This window comes from Urocitellus parryii, chromosome 8 (assembly GCF_045843805.1).
Source record: "Urocitellus parryii isolate mUroPar1 chromosome 8, mUroPar1.hap1, whole genome shotgun sequence".
Lineage (NCBI taxonomy): Eukaryota > Metazoa > Chordata > Mammalia > Rodentia > Sciuridae > Urocitellus > Urocitellus parryii.
The window spans coordinates 114,076,541-114,092,697 of record NC_135538.1 but is presented as its reverse complement, the minus strand read 5'-3'; the positions used below and the strand labels follow the sequence as shown (position 1 = coordinate 114,092,697).

Below are 16,157 nucleotides of genomic sequence, written 5' to 3'. Positions count from 1 at the left end.
TGTGTACTAGCTTTCTGTTTATTTTTTTGTTGTGGCTCCTCCCTTTGCAACTATGCAACCAAAGACAGAAGAAAGAGTGACAACAATAAGTAAAAACCCTCCATTATAAAGACCCCTCTGGTTGCTCATTCTCAGCAGGAAGTACCTTGAAGATGTCCTCACCCACTTTTCCATAGAACTAGAGGATAGAAATTAACAGTGAGGAAATGTAACAGTGGTCTCTTCATCTTCTGATGGTAGCCCTCATTGCTCTAAGGCTTATTTTTTATTTTATTTATTTATTTATTTATTTTTTTTAAAGAGAGAGTGAGAGAGGAGAGAGAGAGAGAGAGAGAGAGAGAGAGAGAGAGAGAGAGAGAGAGAGAGAGAGAATTTTTAATATTTATTTTTTAGTTCTTGGCGGACACAACATCTTTGTTGGTATGTGGTGCTGAGGATCGAACCCGGGCCGCACGCATGCCAGGCGAGCGCGCTACCGCTTGAGCCACATCCCCAGCCCTAAGGCTTATTTTTTAAAAGAACATGTTTTTTGTTTTTTGTTTTTTTTTTTGTTCTCTCTTCTCCACTCTCCTCCTCCCTAACAAGATTAAGGAGATAGTGTTTACTTTTTCTTCCCCTAGTTAATTGCCTTTGAACATACCTACTACAGGAAGGAGATGCCTGCCGAGTATCTGGGAAGTGAATTATCTCCCAAATTAACATGAACTGGGACCCCTTTTCAGAGCACACCTGGAATGTAACCCTTCAAGAGTTCCTCTAAAAACCCCCTGTCCCTCCTGATGAGGAAAATCACATCCTTTGGGACAGGAATCCCCTGTTTCTCCTTTGCTAACAAAGCAATAGACCTTCTTTTTCCTTTTTTCTTTTTCTTTTTTTTTTAAAGAGAGAGGAGGGGGAGGGGGAGAGATAGATAGAGAGAGAGAGAGAGAGAGAGAGAGAGAGAGAGAGAGAGAGAGAGAGAGAATTTATTTATTTATTTATTTAAGTTCTCAGCAGACACAACATCTTTGTTTGTATGTGGTGCTGAGGATCCAACATGGGCCACACGCATGCCAGGCGAGCCAGTTACCGCTTGAGCCACATCCCCAGCCCCTTTTTCCTTTTTTCTTAAAACCAAGTCCTCATTATAGGATTGGTATTGGGGACAAGGACCGAGCTTTCGTTTACAATTATAACATATTTTTATTTTCATTCAATCTTGGGATTGAACCCAAGGCCTTGTGCATGTGAGGGAAGCACTCTACCAATCTGCATCATGACATTTGTTAAGGAAGGCAGTATAAATACATATATGTTTTTAAATATTAATATTATTTTGGTACCAGGAACTGAACCCAGGGGTGCTCAACCACTGAGCCACATCCCCAGCCCTCTTTATTTTCTATTTTGAGAGACAGGATTGTTGTTTAGGGCCTTGCTAAATTGCTAAGGCTGGCTTTGAATTCATGATCCTCCTGCTTCGGCCTCCTGAGTCACTGGGAATATAGGTGTGCACCATTGAGCCAGGTTTCATGAAACCAGTGTGTGTGTGTGTGTGTGTGTGTGTGTGTGTGTGTGTATTTTTTTTGGTGGTGCTGGGGATTGAACCCAAGACCTTGTGCATGTGAGGCAAGCACTCTACCAAGTGAGCTATATCCCCAACCCGGAAACCAGTATAATTTGACATAAAAAAAATTTAAGGTTGGCATAAAGGAAGATGATTTTACCCAACAAAAGAGTTCTTGGGTGTTCCTTTCAGAGATAATGTTAGTTTGAATGGGATGTGTGTATAGTATTGATACTAATAGTATCTTAAGTTTCTCTAATGTTTTCAGGGTATAAAATATGTCTGCATACATTTTGATCACTTTTTCTTCTTCTTAACAACCTGATGGCAAATGTAGGTTAGTTACCATCTTACAGATTAGGAAACCTAAGCTTCCATGTGATCTGTTTAGTCAGAGATGGAATGGCCTCAGTTCGAGGTCATCTGGCTCTTTTTGCCAATATTTTATTTACTTTATCAATAATTCCTTACGAGGGGGGCGTGGTAGCGCACTCCTGTGATCCCAGTGGCTAGGTAGGCTGAAACAGAAAGATTGCAAATTCAAAGCCAGTCTCAGCAAAAGTGCTAAGCAACTCAATGAGACCTTATCTCTAAATAAAATACAAAATAGGGCTGGGGATTTGGCTCAGGGGTCTAGTGCCCGGGTTCAATTCCCAGTACAAAAAAATTCTTTATGAATATGAATATCACTTCATGCTTTTTTGTTTGTTTCATCTGTACATTCAGAAACACTAATTTATTTCCAGGTGGGCATCACAATTCTGCATAAACTAGGAGAAAGTTTTATTTAGGCTCCTGGTTAAGAAGCAAAGGAAGCTTTTTGAACCTGCCTAGTTATCTTTTGTTTTTCATTCTGAAGTTTATTAATGAAGGTTGGAAACCAGGACACAGGCTTTGTAAACAGACTTTGCATGTTTTCAGTTATGGATCAAAGTAAAAGAACTTAATGGGTCTGGGGATATGAAGCTCAGTGTAGAGAACTTGCCTAGGATGGGGCCCTAGGTTCCATTCCCAGCACTCAAAAAAAGAAAACAGTAAGGAAAGAGGGAAAAGAGAGAGGGGGAGGGAGGGAGGGAAGAAGAAAAAGAAGGAAGCTAGGAAGGTTGGTTAGCTAGTTTTTTTTGTGGTGGCCTGTGGGCATTCCAAGTCTTTGTAAGCCTAAAGTTCACTGGTTCAAGTCCTAATATGACAAATGTGCTTTGGAGCTTGTGTATTTATTTTCCTTTCAAATGACGTTTATTTAAAACTCATATAAAGTTACAAAAACCTTCCCAGCATTCTCAGAATTGGGTTCAAGAATGAGACCTGTGTGTTCACAAACAAGTGGCAACGTGAGCCATCAGGGCTGGCGTGTGGGATAGGACCATCAGAGTCTGTTTGCAAACCAGTAAGGGGATAGTGAGATAAACATGTTATCAGCTTACGCTCAGCCTCAGCAGGAGCCCAGGGGAACACACTCCTACATTTCCTGGTTACCCCATTCCAGCGTCTTACGGTCTTCTATTTTCAGAATTTAATTTGATTCTGGAATCTCAAACTGAGCATTCTGTGTACTTTAAAAAGACAGTTTTGAGATTGTCTTGGCATATGGGTGGGAGAGGAAGGGATGTCCTGCCCTCAACAACATTTCAAGGTAAGCGCTTCCAGTTGATTTGAATATCAACTTGGCTATCGCTGGTAGTTTCATGAAACTCTTATTTTGAGAAAATAATATATATTGTTTTTCTTTTGACCAGAATGCATATCCAGAAGGTGCTTCCAAGCAAAATGTTTTTAAGGAGCTCAATTTTACTACCTCTCCACCCCCGCCCCGCGAATGCACAGGGAGGTGGCAGCTCCGCATCTTCCGGTCAGCGTCAGCAGTCCGAGGGCTGAGGGAGCCGGTGTTACAGTTCAGAAAACTACTAACTTTCCCATCTTAGACCTGCCATAATTGAAGGAGGGTCTCCGCAGCGCAGACACCGAATCCAACCCTGCGGAGTAGGGTGGGCGCGTCCTCCTCCGGCTCGGGGTAGACTGGAGTCGAACACTAGGGAACCGCGGGGCGGCGGGGACCGGGAGGCCCCGGCGCGGCCTTCCCAGAGTGCCCCGCGCAGAGGGGACTCTTAACTTGAAGCGCCCGGTGACTCAGCCGCGTGGCCGCGCCGGCCAGGGCGGGGGGCGCGCCGCTGCGGCACTGCCGGTCCCGGCGGCGGCTGGTGGAGGCGCGGCCTGCGCGCGCCTCCCGGGCGGATTCCGGCCCCGAGCGCGGGAGCGCGGCGGGGAGCGACGAGTGAGTGGCTGGCGGGCAGGACGGGTCGGGCGTGGCCCAGGGTTGCCTTTGTGTCGGGGACCCTCTCCTCTGGACGCCGCGCGGGCCGACTCCAGCGGCGGCCCTGACCCTGGACGGCAAGGCCGCGGACTCGGCCGGCGCCGAGAAGCGGCGGCAGATGGGTGACGGGCGCTGTCGCGGTCCGCAGGGTAAAGTCTGAGGGTCGGGCGTCGTCGGGGTTCGCATTGGGGCCAGGAGGTCCACACCGTCCGGGGACGGCCGAAGTACAACTTGCCTGCCGCCGGCCTCGGTGGGTTATCCCGCCCGAGGAAAGACGGGGACCCCGGAGTGTCCACGGACAGCGCGTTTGCAGGCGCGGTTAATTTGCCTTGGCAATTAATTGAGGCATTAAAAATAATGCAGTTGGTCGGACTTCCCCCTGAACTCTGCCTGGAGTGGAGTGCATTTTGCTCGGTCCTTTCACCCCTGCTCCGAAGTCTCTTTTCCTGCCACACAAATGACTCGCCGTCTTCCGAGGCTCTTCGGGTTGAAGAACTGGAGAGCGCTTTAACCTGTAATTTTCTTTTAAACGAAACCCCACTTTTCATAGCACACACTGTTTTCGGGTTTATGAGCCCAGTTAGGCGTTATCAGAAAACCTCTTCTGTTTTGGAATTTGTGATTCTTTGTGAAAATTCTTGGATTAGATCGATTTTAAAAGAAGGATCCAGTAAACAAACTAACAAGATCATCCTTTGAAGGAAATGTAAAGCTTAGGGAAATGCATTTCCAAGTCCTTTAATTTTGTCCTTGTTCGTGTTAAACCATTAGCTGCATCTGGTACCTGGGAAGTGGAGTTTTTAACGGTCCCTCAAGCAGTGTTGGAATATCAATCAGAAATGATGAATTCTGAAGCAGAACTTCACCTTCAGTACCCACCCCCCATTACCCCACTCTTAAAATCCAGGCAGTCATTCTGAAAACAAGGTTACTCTCTGTTAAGGTTACAGTACCCTAGCACCACTCTCAGAAGTTTGATTTTAGAGTTCTGTTGTAGGTCTGCATTTTAAGCAGACACTTTCTCTTGGTCTGTTGTTGGTGATCTAGGGACCACACCTCGAAAAACCACCATTGAATTGGGCTGGGCATATTAAAAACATTATTATTATTATTATACTATTGTACTTAGGATTGAACTTGGGGGCACTTGACCACTGAGCCACATCCCCAGCCCTATTTTGTATTTTATTTTAGAGACAGGGTCTCACTAAGTTGCTCAGTGTCTTGCTTTTGCTGAGGCTGGCTTTGAACACGAAAGTGATCCTCCTGCCTCAGCCTCCCAAGCCGCATGGATTCCAGGCATGTGCCACCAGGTCTAGCAAACTTTATCCTTTTATTGACTTACTCCTCTCCTGACTCTCTGGAAGGCAGTATGAGAAAAGATAGGGCTTTTTTTTGAATCCTGTTGTTAGGGCAGGAAATGACTTTTACATTCTCATTGTTTTGGTGGTGTAAAGATTCTCTGTGCCTAGTTAATATGTCCTTTTCCTTCTGGGGACTGCATATCCTCAGAGTTTAAGCTATACTTGAAGGCCAAATCTCCCTTCTCCCAGCTTGCTCAGTCTTCCTCCCCTCAGAACCAGGGCAGCCAATCCCATGTACTTTCCATAGTCTTGAGTGCTCACTTTCTCTGGTATATAGGAGTACCAGTAGCATTCATAAAGTCTTTCATTACAGCTGGACATTAATCCAGTCACAGAATATCCAAGTAATGCCAGTTTTGTGCACCACACTGTAGTAGGTCATTTCATCAACAATGTTGCATATGTGGCACAGAGTTGCATCCCTCTGTTAAGTCAGAATTGAGGCCTGGATGACCTATACTCTGCTAAAAGCTTTTTCTGTTTCTTACTGCCCTTTTGAATCTTTGCAAGGAGAAGAGGTTAAAGTTAGGCTATGTGCTTCTGACTTTTTCCCTGTCTTTGGCATCTTTTTGGGTGTTTGATTTCTCTTATTAATCCATCTTTTTTCTGGTGATTCACAAAATGTCATGCTTTTCCTTTGTTAGCCTTAAACATTATGACTCCTTTGGCTAACTGACAGTAAAAGTTTAGGGGAATTATTGGGTTATTGAATGATTCATTCTATTCTATTCTTTTCTTTCCTTAGTACTGGAATTGGATCCAGAGACACTTTACCACTGAGCTAATAAATGTCCCAGCCCTTTATACATTTTTAAAAATTTTTGAGACAGGGTCTTGAACTTGGGATGTTCCTGCCTAAAACTCCTGAGTTGCTGGTATTGTATGCATGTACCACCATGCATGGTAAGATTACTGAATGATTTCTAGTTATTTGGAAGACCAGGGAAATATGAAGCTTATGGATAAAAGGGACCCTATTACAAACTTATCTAGTGCAGTCTTCTCATCTTTCAGATGAAGGATCTAAGAGATGAGATGTTAGTGAGGACTCTTGGCTCATCTCCAAAAAAACAAAGCTTCAAAAGTGAAAAAGAGCCTGGCGTGGTGGTGTATGCCTTAATCCCGGCAATTCAGGAGGCTCAGGCAGGTTCAAGCCAGCCTCAGCAAAAGTGAGGTTCTAAGCAACTCAGTGAGACCCTGTATCTAAACAAAATACAAACTAGGGCTAGGGATGTGGCTCATTGGTTGAGTGCCCCATATTCAATCTCCAATACCAAAAAATTAGAAAGATCCAGAGAAATTAGAAGTAGATGAAAGAGAACTGACTTCCTTATGATTACAAAAGAAGTATTATCTGGAAAATGGAGATTGAAGGAAAATATGATCAAATCAGAAATCAGGAAGAGTGAGAATAATAAAAAAAATCTTTAAAGATTGAAATAAGGGGTAAAATGATAAATAAGAAGATGACCATCTTGTAAAATCCCAGAGAAGTTATGAACTTAGTTTTTTTTTTTTAAAGATTCAATAAAAGTTAAATATTTTGGTGATTTTTTTAGATGTTAGATGCTTAAGCTATGTCCAGAATCTTTTTTTCCCCTAAATATTTATTTTTTGGTTGTAGTTGGACACAATATCTTTATTTTTATGTGGTGCTGAGGATCGAACTCAGGGCCTCACATGTGCTAAGTGAGCACTCTACTGCTGAGCCACAACCCCAGCCCTTGTCCAGAATCTCTTGAAGTCTTAATTATGCTATGTCCATTCCAAAGTTATTAGGCATTTCTGTTAATTAATTAAGACTTATAGAACTTTGAATCTGATTTATTGTTTCCTAACTCCTTATGGGAAATGAGATTATTGGAATCATATGTGCACTTCTAGAATAATAAGAAGTAAAGAAATTCAATGAAAGAAGAGGACATTTTGACATTTTTTGCTTGGAATTCCCAAATTAAACAATGTATTGTTTTTGTACATCTTTCAAAGTAATAGCAATAGTAACAGTGAGGGCTTAACAATTAGTATACCTTAAGTACCAGACACTGTACTAATTAATGGTTTTACATCATTGTTCCATTTAATTATTTCTATTTTTAAATGAGAAATCTGAGAGAGATTAGGCTTGTCTAGATAACACTTAGGAAGCTGAGCCTGTGTTAAATTTAAGCCCATCTGACTTCAAAACTATGATAACTTATGCTCGCTAGTGTCCTGGTTCACTTTGTTGTGTGGTTAAGATCATGGGCTCTAGAGTCAGTCTTTCCTGGGTTCAAATCCTGACTTCTCCATTTACTAGCTTGGATAAAGAACTCATCAGTTTCTGTGTCTTAGAAATACAGTTAGTACCTACCTCAAGTTTTGAGGGATTGAATTAATTTATGTAACTTGCCTTAAAACTGTGCCTGACAAATTGTAAGTTCTCAGAAAATAATGGCTGTTTATTTTTTAAAAATTAATTTATTTCAACGTACTATTTTATTTAGATTAAGCATGTCTTTTCCATTATTTGAAATACTAGGTTTTTTGTAAGTAGAGATACAAAGTAAATTTTAATTCTGTTTTTACTGAAATGGGGCACCTTACTAAAATTTTGGAAAGCATTGGGATTTAATGGAAAGCTCCATGACCCAGGCCATGGGATTTGCTTCTTGTTGTCTCTGCCTTTCATGGAAAAGATGAGGGTATCAGATGAACTAGCAAATATGAATGAAATTTGAATTTGATGTACTATACAAATGTAAAATTCAGTTATTACAATTGTGAGGGCAGGGCATGGTGTGGCGCACGCCTGTAATCCCACTGATTTGGGAGACTGAGGAAGGAAGATTGCAAGTTCAAAGCCAGCCTCAGTAACTTAGTGAAGCCCTAAGCAACTTAGTGAGAGGATGGGGGATGTAGACTGGAGATGTGGCTCAGTGGTAAAGCACCCCTGAGTTCAATCCCCAGTATGGGAAAAAAAAAATCATGGAGGGATGTTACAATGAATAATTGTTAGGTGAAAGTTCAACTTTCTTAGAATAAAAACTGCTAGTGATTTATACCTATATATGAAGATCACACAAATATGTTTATCTCAAATAGGTTTTTTTTTTTTTTGGTGGAAGAAAAATTTAATTTTTGCAGTTATATCTTTGTATTAGTTTGCTTGGGCTGCCAAAATAAAGGACCACAGATTGTGACTCAAACATTGGAAATTTATTTCCTTGAAGTCCTGGGGAATACAAGTCCAAGATCAAGGTGTCAGCAGGGTCTTTTTCTTCTGAGGCCTATTCTTAGAGTGTAGAAGATCATCTCCTCCCTGTGTTTTCACATGGTTGCTTCTCTGTGTCTTTATCCTTATCTCTTCTTTTTTTGGGGGGGGGTACAGGGTGGTAACTAGGGATTGAACTCAGGGCACTCGACCACTGAGCCACATCTCTAGCCCTATTTTGTATTTTATTAGAGACAGGGTCTCACTGAGTTGCTTAGTGCCTCCCTAAATTGCTGAGGCTGGCTTTGAACTCTCATCCCTCTGCCTCCACCTCCCAAACCCCTGGGATTACAGGCGTGCACCATGAACCGGCCTCCTTATCTCTTCTTAAAAGGACACTAATCATAGTGAATTAGGGCTTGCCTTAATACTTCATTTTACTTTAATTACCTCTCCAAATATAGTCACTTTCTGAGGTATTGGGGGTGAGGACTTCAACAAATAAATTCTGCAGGGGACATAACCTTCAATTCTGATACTAACTACCTGGACAAAGTATCTGGCCCCACAGGTTGAGGGCTCAGTCTCACAGCCCTCCTTAACTGTCTACATGCTGGGTAATCTGAATGCTCCATTCCCTTATGAGGGAGCACCCTCTGCACTGGGCCCCGGGCAGCCAGCATCCTTTTTCATGTGCCTGCCAACTATCCTATCTGTACCTGTTATTTAGAACCTCCTTGCTATTGAATATCCTAAGAAGCACATCATACCTCTACATAAATCACTGTGTTATATTTAAAGATATCAAAATTATCCTTTTATCCTACTGAATAATCTGCTTTAGAATCAATTTCATATATATAACCTATATTCCTAATTCATCTCTTAAGCATATTTCTTCTTTAGATTGAAAAAATGAAAATGTCAGACTTCCTTATGTGATAATGTATTGTTTTCTATTTCAGCTCATAAAATTGTCTCTTAAATTCATTATGGTGATTCCACCATTTTCTTGGGGAGTTCCCATTTTAGAGATACAGTTTCCTTATTTAAAAATAATAACATTCATTTTTAAAAAATATTTATTTATTTTTTTAGCTTTCGACGGACACAACATTTTTGTTTGTATGTGGTGCTGAGGATTGAACCCGGGCCGCATGCATGCCAGGAGAGCACAGGCGAGCGCGCTACCGCTTGAGCCACATCCCCAGCCCAATAACACTCATTTTAAATAAAGTTCCATTGACAATTCAAAAAAAATTTTTTTTAATTATATGGGGCTGGGTTTGTGGCTCACTTAGCACATGGGAGGCCTTGGGTTTGATCTTCAGCACCACATAAAAATAAATAAATAAAATAAAGGTATTGTGTCTAGCGACAACTAAAAATTAAATATAAAAAAATTATATGGCCCTAAATTAAGGGAGAATAATTAATATTTTCATTCTTTTTTCTGTAAAGATATTTATAATTTCATCCTGCTTGAAAACCCTAACGTATCAATACCATTTGCATGTTTTGGTTATTATTCTAAAACATAAGTTGTATTTTTTTTATTTTTTAATATTTTTTAGTTGTAGATGGACACAGTATCTTTATTTATTTATTTTTTTGTGGTGCTGAGAATCGAACCCAGTGCCTCATGTGTGCAAAGCAAGCGCTCTACCACTGAGCCACAACCCCAGCCCCTTTTTATTTTTTTAATTGGTGACTTATATTGATTTTTGAATGTTAAACCAACCTTTATCATTATGTATTATCCTTTTTTATGTATCAGATTTGATTTTCTAATCATTTATTTATTTTTTAAGGTGGTACTGGGAATCAAATTCAATGATAGAGTGAGCTCTATCGCTGGGCTATATCCCCAGCCTGCCCTTTAGGATTTTTGTGTTTATGTTTATGAGAGTGGCCTGCCTTGGAATGTCCTTGCTATGGATTGGATCAGGAATGTCCCCAAATGCTCATGTGTTGAAGGCTTGGTCCATAATGCCGAAGTATATTGCTGAGAAGGTCATTGTTTTTCATTCTTTTCTAATATAGTCTTTAAAGCTATAGATTTTCCTTTGCTTGACTCAGCAAGTTCTGATATATTGTATTTTAATTGTTATTCAGTTAAAATTACTTTCTATAAGCCAGACACACTGACACACTCCTGTAATCTCAGTGGCTGGAGAGGCTGAGGCTGGAAGATCACAAGCTCAAAGCCAGCCTCAGCAAAAGTGAGGCACTAAATAACTCAGTGAGACCCTGTCTGTAAATAAAATTCAAAATGGGACTGGGGATGTGGCTCAGTGGTCGAGTGCCCTGAGTTCAATCCCCGGTACAAAAAAAAAAAAAACTTTCCATATCCCATTGTCTTTCCCCCATGTCCCTCCAGTACTGGGAATTTAAACTTCCAGCGGTGCTTTACCATATAGCCACATCCTCAGCCCTTTCTATGTTTTGTTTTGAGACAAGGTCTCACAAGTTTCAAAGGATGGCCTTGAATTTGGAATATTTATTTTTTAAAAACTATTTATTTTTTAGTTATAGGTGGACACAATATCTTTATTTTACATTTATATGGTGCTGAGGATTGAACCCAATGCCTCATGCATGTTAGGTGAGCATGCTACCACTGAGCCACAACCCCAGCTCCCCCGAACTTGAAATATTTCTGACTCAGCCCCGGAGTTGCTGGGATTACAGGTGTGCTCCACCACACCCGGTGTGATTTCTTCTTTTCAAAAGTGTGTTCCTCAATTTTCCACCTCTCAGGAATATTCTTAATTTGTTATTGATTCCTAAGTTTATTCCATTGTATTCAGAGAACAGAACTGTATAATTTCAGTCTTTTTAAAGGTATTGAAACTTCATTGCCAGAATATGGTCATTTCTGTCTCATTTTCCAGGTATACTTAGAAAAGAATGCTATGCTACAATTGTTGGGTGCCAATTAGGTCAAATTTATGAATGGTGTTATTCAACTCTATATCAGGAGTTTCCAAATACTACTGACTGCCTGTTTTTATAAAGTTTTATTAGAACCCAACCACACTTACTCAGTTACTAACACTGACTGCTTTTACACTATAATAGTGTTACCCACAATACCTGAAATATTTACTGTCAACTTTTTGCCAGAAAAGTTCACCAGTCTTGTTCTAAATTTTTACTGCCAGGCTCCCAACCAAAGATATTTTGTTGGCTCCTCCTGCTTTTTCTGGTTTTTGCCTCCTCAACAGAAGCCCTGCTTACCTCAACTTTTAACTGCTGTTTAAGCTGCTTTGCTTTACAGCCTCTTGGCAGCTGCTTCCAAATTGACAAATCTGTGGAAGGGGGAAAGTTTCAGGCTTACCTTAGTTTACTTCCCTTCTCTACCAGTCAGGTTTCTGTCTGGAGACGCAGAACTGTGGATGTGTGTGTGTGTCACATCCATCCATGCACATTGAGATGTTCATTGCAGGCAGTTGGCTTACTCAGTCTCAGAAACTGGCTAGTCTGAAATCTACTGGCTAGTCTGAAATCTATCGGGCAGGTTACCATCACAAGAGGCAGGCTAGAACTCTTGGGCAGGAGCAGAAGCCACGGTCCACAGGTGGAATTTCTCATTCAGCAGAGAAGTTTCATCTCTGTCCTTCAAACCTTTCCATTGATTGCTTCAGGCCCACTTAGATTATCTAGAATAATCCTTACTTAAAGTGATTACAGACTCAATCACATCTACCAAGTACCGTAACACCTAGATACTAATCTAGTACCTAGTTTGAGTAACTGGGAACTGTAGCCTAGCCAAGGTGACATGTAAAACTGCCCAATACACTTCCTCTCTAGGAACTGACCACTTACTAATTTCTGATGCCTTCAAACATGTTTTTTCCATTTTGCCTAAATTTTTTTTTAAGTTGGACACAATATTTTGTTTTATTTATTTTTATGTGGTGCTGAGGATTGAACCCAGCGCCTCGCATGTACTAGTGATAAACCCAGCCTAATTCCCTCTTAAGATTGGGGGCCATATCGCAACAAAGGCATGACAAGCTAATTTCAGCTTTACTATAAATTACTGCAATTTCTAAACTTGGTTGGAATGCCTGCCCGTGCCTTGAACTCACCCATGCCCGGCTTTCCCTGACCAGATAGCATCCTTCTCTGAAACTTTAGTGGCGCCTCATAAATCTTGGCCTTCCCTGGCCAGATAACGACCCTCTCTGAGACTCTAATGACCTTCATAAATTTTGATGTCGGGACCAGCACAAATATGAACCTGCCTTTGTGTTGTGCTTGTCAGAGTTTTGTTATCTGTAAGTTCTCAAACCCTGCTTTGTGTAACTTCTGGGCTATAAAGCTGCACTGTTCCCGCAGGGAGAGGCAGCCCGGCCAGTGGGAATTATAAGCTTGCTTTAATTTGATTTCAATTGGAGTCGGTGGTCTTTTCTTTGTGTCGTTGGTCTAACACTAGGCGAACACTACTGCTGAGCCACAACCCCAGCCCATTTGCCTAGATTTTGTGATTGTTCTTAGCAGATAGTCTGATAGAAACCTGTAAGTCATAACAAGAAACACAAGTCCCAGTGTTTTATAAGAATGTTCTAAAACATTTTTAATAGTTGCATAGAAATTCAACAATTGAGCTTTACATAATTTAGTTTTTTTCCATTTCCCCATGTAGAACTACAGACAGAAAAATCCCTAAGTGTTCTTCCTGTTCTCTACACACCAAGACACAGTCTACACTTCTGTGACCAAAATGTGTGTGTGTTGTCCCCACACACCAGCAAGCACTTCTTCAGTGGAGGACCCCACTAGGTACCCTCTCATTCAGTTCAGTTCTAATGTAGTCTGTCTGGACATAGTATCTGGCCTTTAGGTGGAGGGCTCAGTCTCTAGCACTTTCCCTTGGAAGAGGCTAATTACAGCCCACCTGTGGTTCTACCTGTGCTTCTGACCAACTAGCTACCTGTCAGGGTTCCAGCAACCCCCTCCTTGGGTTTGATTAATTTCCTAGAGTGGTTCACAGAACTCAGGCAAGGATATTTCAAAGGATACAGATGATGAGATGCATAGAGTGAGGTATGGGGCAGAGTTGAGGAGAAGCCTTGCTTCCCTGGGTGTGCTACCCTCTAAAAACCTCCAGGAGTTTGGCTCCCTAGAGCTTATCTATACTGTTTTTTTTTTTTTTTTTTGTACTTTTATGGCAGTTGCATTATATAGACGTGCTGTGGTTCAAATATGGTTGCAATGTGGCTCCCAGAGGTTTGCATGTTGGAAACTCGGTTCTTGGTGTGGAGATGAAAGTGGCATCTTTAAGAGGTGGGGACTGTGGGAGGTCCTTAGGTTGTTGGGGGCATGCCCTCAGAAGGGACTGTGGGCCTTAGCCACATTGACTTCCAGTATGATCTCTCCCTCTTGTACTTGCTCCTTCCGTCTGCCATAAGTCTTCACCACAGCTGAGCGGATACCAGCATCATTCTTGAACCTTCAGAATTGTGATCTAAATAAATTTCTCAGCTGGTAGCGTATCTTAGTAGTAGAACTCTTGCCTAGCGTACACAAGGCCTTAGGTTCAATCCCCAGCAACCCCCGCCCCGCAAAAAAAAAAAAAGGTAGACAATTGAAATACTAAAACAAGAAAAGAGAACATTAAAATTATTAATGTAGTTTGATTTTTTCAAGAGTTATTGTATTGTTTCTGGATGTGGTGGTACGTTGATACACATGTATAATCTCAACATCTCAAGAGGCTGAGGCAGGAGGATTACAAGTTTTAGGCCAGCCTGGTAACTTAACAAGACACTCAGTAACTTAGTGAGACTCTATCTCAAACATAAAAAATAAAAAGAACTGGGGGCCACCTGTATGTGTACCTATAATATGGTACCAGTTTAGAAAAAGAACAGATGGGGGGGGAGGCCAGTGAGGTGGAGTAGGGGAGATGGGGAAGGGGAAGGAAGGAGGAGGTTCTGGAAACTGGAATGGAACAAATTATATTCCATGTATGTGTGATTATGTCAAAATGAACCTCACTGCTGTTCGTGGCTATATGCACTAATAGGAACATTTTAAGAAAAATAATAAAGTACTGGGGATGTAGCTCAGTGGTAGAGCACCCATGTTCAGTCCCCAGTACTATCAAATAAAACAAAAACATATACACATATTTGCTTATTACAGCAAATAGAACCATGAAGGATAAGGAGAAAGGAATAATCCAATGCTGTGATTTGATTATGTGTCTCTCCAAAATTCATGCGTTGGAATTTCAATCTTAGGGTGGTGGTGTTAGGAGGTGGGCCTTTGGGAGGCGATTAAGCAATAAGGGCTGTACTCTTGGACCTTATAAAATAAAATCAAAGGGAACTAGGTAGCTTTTCTGTTTTTTCCATCATATGAGAACACATAGATGGCACCATCTTTGAGGGACAGGCCTCACAGATACCCAGTGATGCCTTGATCTTGAATTTCTCAGACTCCAAAACTGAGAAAATAAGTAAATAATGTTGCAGGGCGCAGTTAACCAGCAGAGGCCTGACGCCCAGGTGTGGCTCCTGCGCTCCTTTCTCCGCCTGATTAGTGAGGGTCTTGCACATGACCGTCACTCAGTATGTGTTGTTCATTGGAATTGTGGGCTGCAGGGGGAGAGGTGGCATGGTTAGCTTTATAGCCAGTGATTTTGAGATGGCATTTGGGGTTGAGCATAATGAAAAGGAGAATTTGAGTACTGCAAATCAAAATTCACTTTTTGTTTGTTTGCTTGCTTGTTTAGCTCCGGTGAGTTTTCATTCCAGCTTTTCTACCTCATTATGGTTGTGATTGTTAATTTCCTTGTTATGGTTTGTAATTGTAATTTTCCTTGTTACAAGAGTATGTGTGTCATTTTTTTAAAACAGGTTTTCTTTAAACAATTGGACCCTTCCCTCCATCCTTTGTGTTTGTGGTATAAGCAATACCAAATTACTATTGTACCATTTAATATGCAGAATTGATCATGTGTATACCAAAGTCAATTGATTCGATGTGCATTTATGGATAAAGCTTAACATTATCCCCTGGTAACAAGTTTATTACTGCTTTTAGTGATTTGGTAAAAAAACAGCAAATCATTTAAATCAGTTTGATTCCTTGTAACATAAAATCACAAACATTGTTTAGATGCCCCTGTCTCCTAAGAATAAGAATTGGAGCTGTCTATCCTTTAGTTTGGCTTTCACACCTTGGAAGCCTGTTTTGTGAGTTCTAAATCATGCTTATTCTTGTCTTCTAGGATTCCTCTCTGATTAAGCAGACAGTTGAGGATACAGGGTCTGAGAATGAATGTTCATCGTGGTAGTGACGGCGACAGGTTGTTGCGGCCAGAGGCCAGCTGCCTAGTGGATGAAACCTCAGACCCAGCTCAGGAAAAAGAAACAAATAGCCTGGCTTCACCTGGTCTTCACAATCTTACTTATCCCCTAGGTCCCAGGAATGAAGGTACAGTGATTAGTTCTTGGCTTAATTTGTGGGATGGGGGAGTTTTCTGACCCTTGAGCATCTTATTCTGCCAAGAAGGCCTGAATATCCTTGTATAAATGTTATCTACTTAATCGACTTAGCTTGCCTATTATAATTCTATCATGCTGTCACAGAAAATGTCCACTTATTTAGTCTAGCACATCTAACTTGAAGATAATGGTGTAAGTCAAACAGCCGCAAATTTGGAGTCAGAAGACAGATTGAAATTCTAGCTCAGCAGTGCATTAGCTATGACCATGGATGAGAGAA

General features: G+C 41.2%; 1 protein-coding gene across 6 annotated transcripts in view; it reads left to right on the top strand.

The window, feature by feature from the left end:
• The first annotated feature begins 2,910 nt into the window (after positions 1-2,910).
• Kctd20 (potassium channel tetramerization domain containing 20) overlaps positions 2,911-16,157 on the top strand; it is a 29,549-nt gene continuing 16,302 nt past the window's right edge. For 3 of the 6 annotated variants that reach the window (XM_026383442.2, XM_026383443.2, XM_026383437.2), the window contains exons 1-2: positions 3,731-3,818; positions 15,661-15,866. In XM_026383442.2, the coding sequence (XP_026239227.1) occupies positions 15,707-15,866 (160 nt within the window). In that variant the 5' untranslated portion in view covers positions 3,731-3,818; positions 15,661-15,706. The other 3 variants (XM_026383440.2, XM_026383438.2, XM_026383441.2) reach the window with 3 other exon arrangements.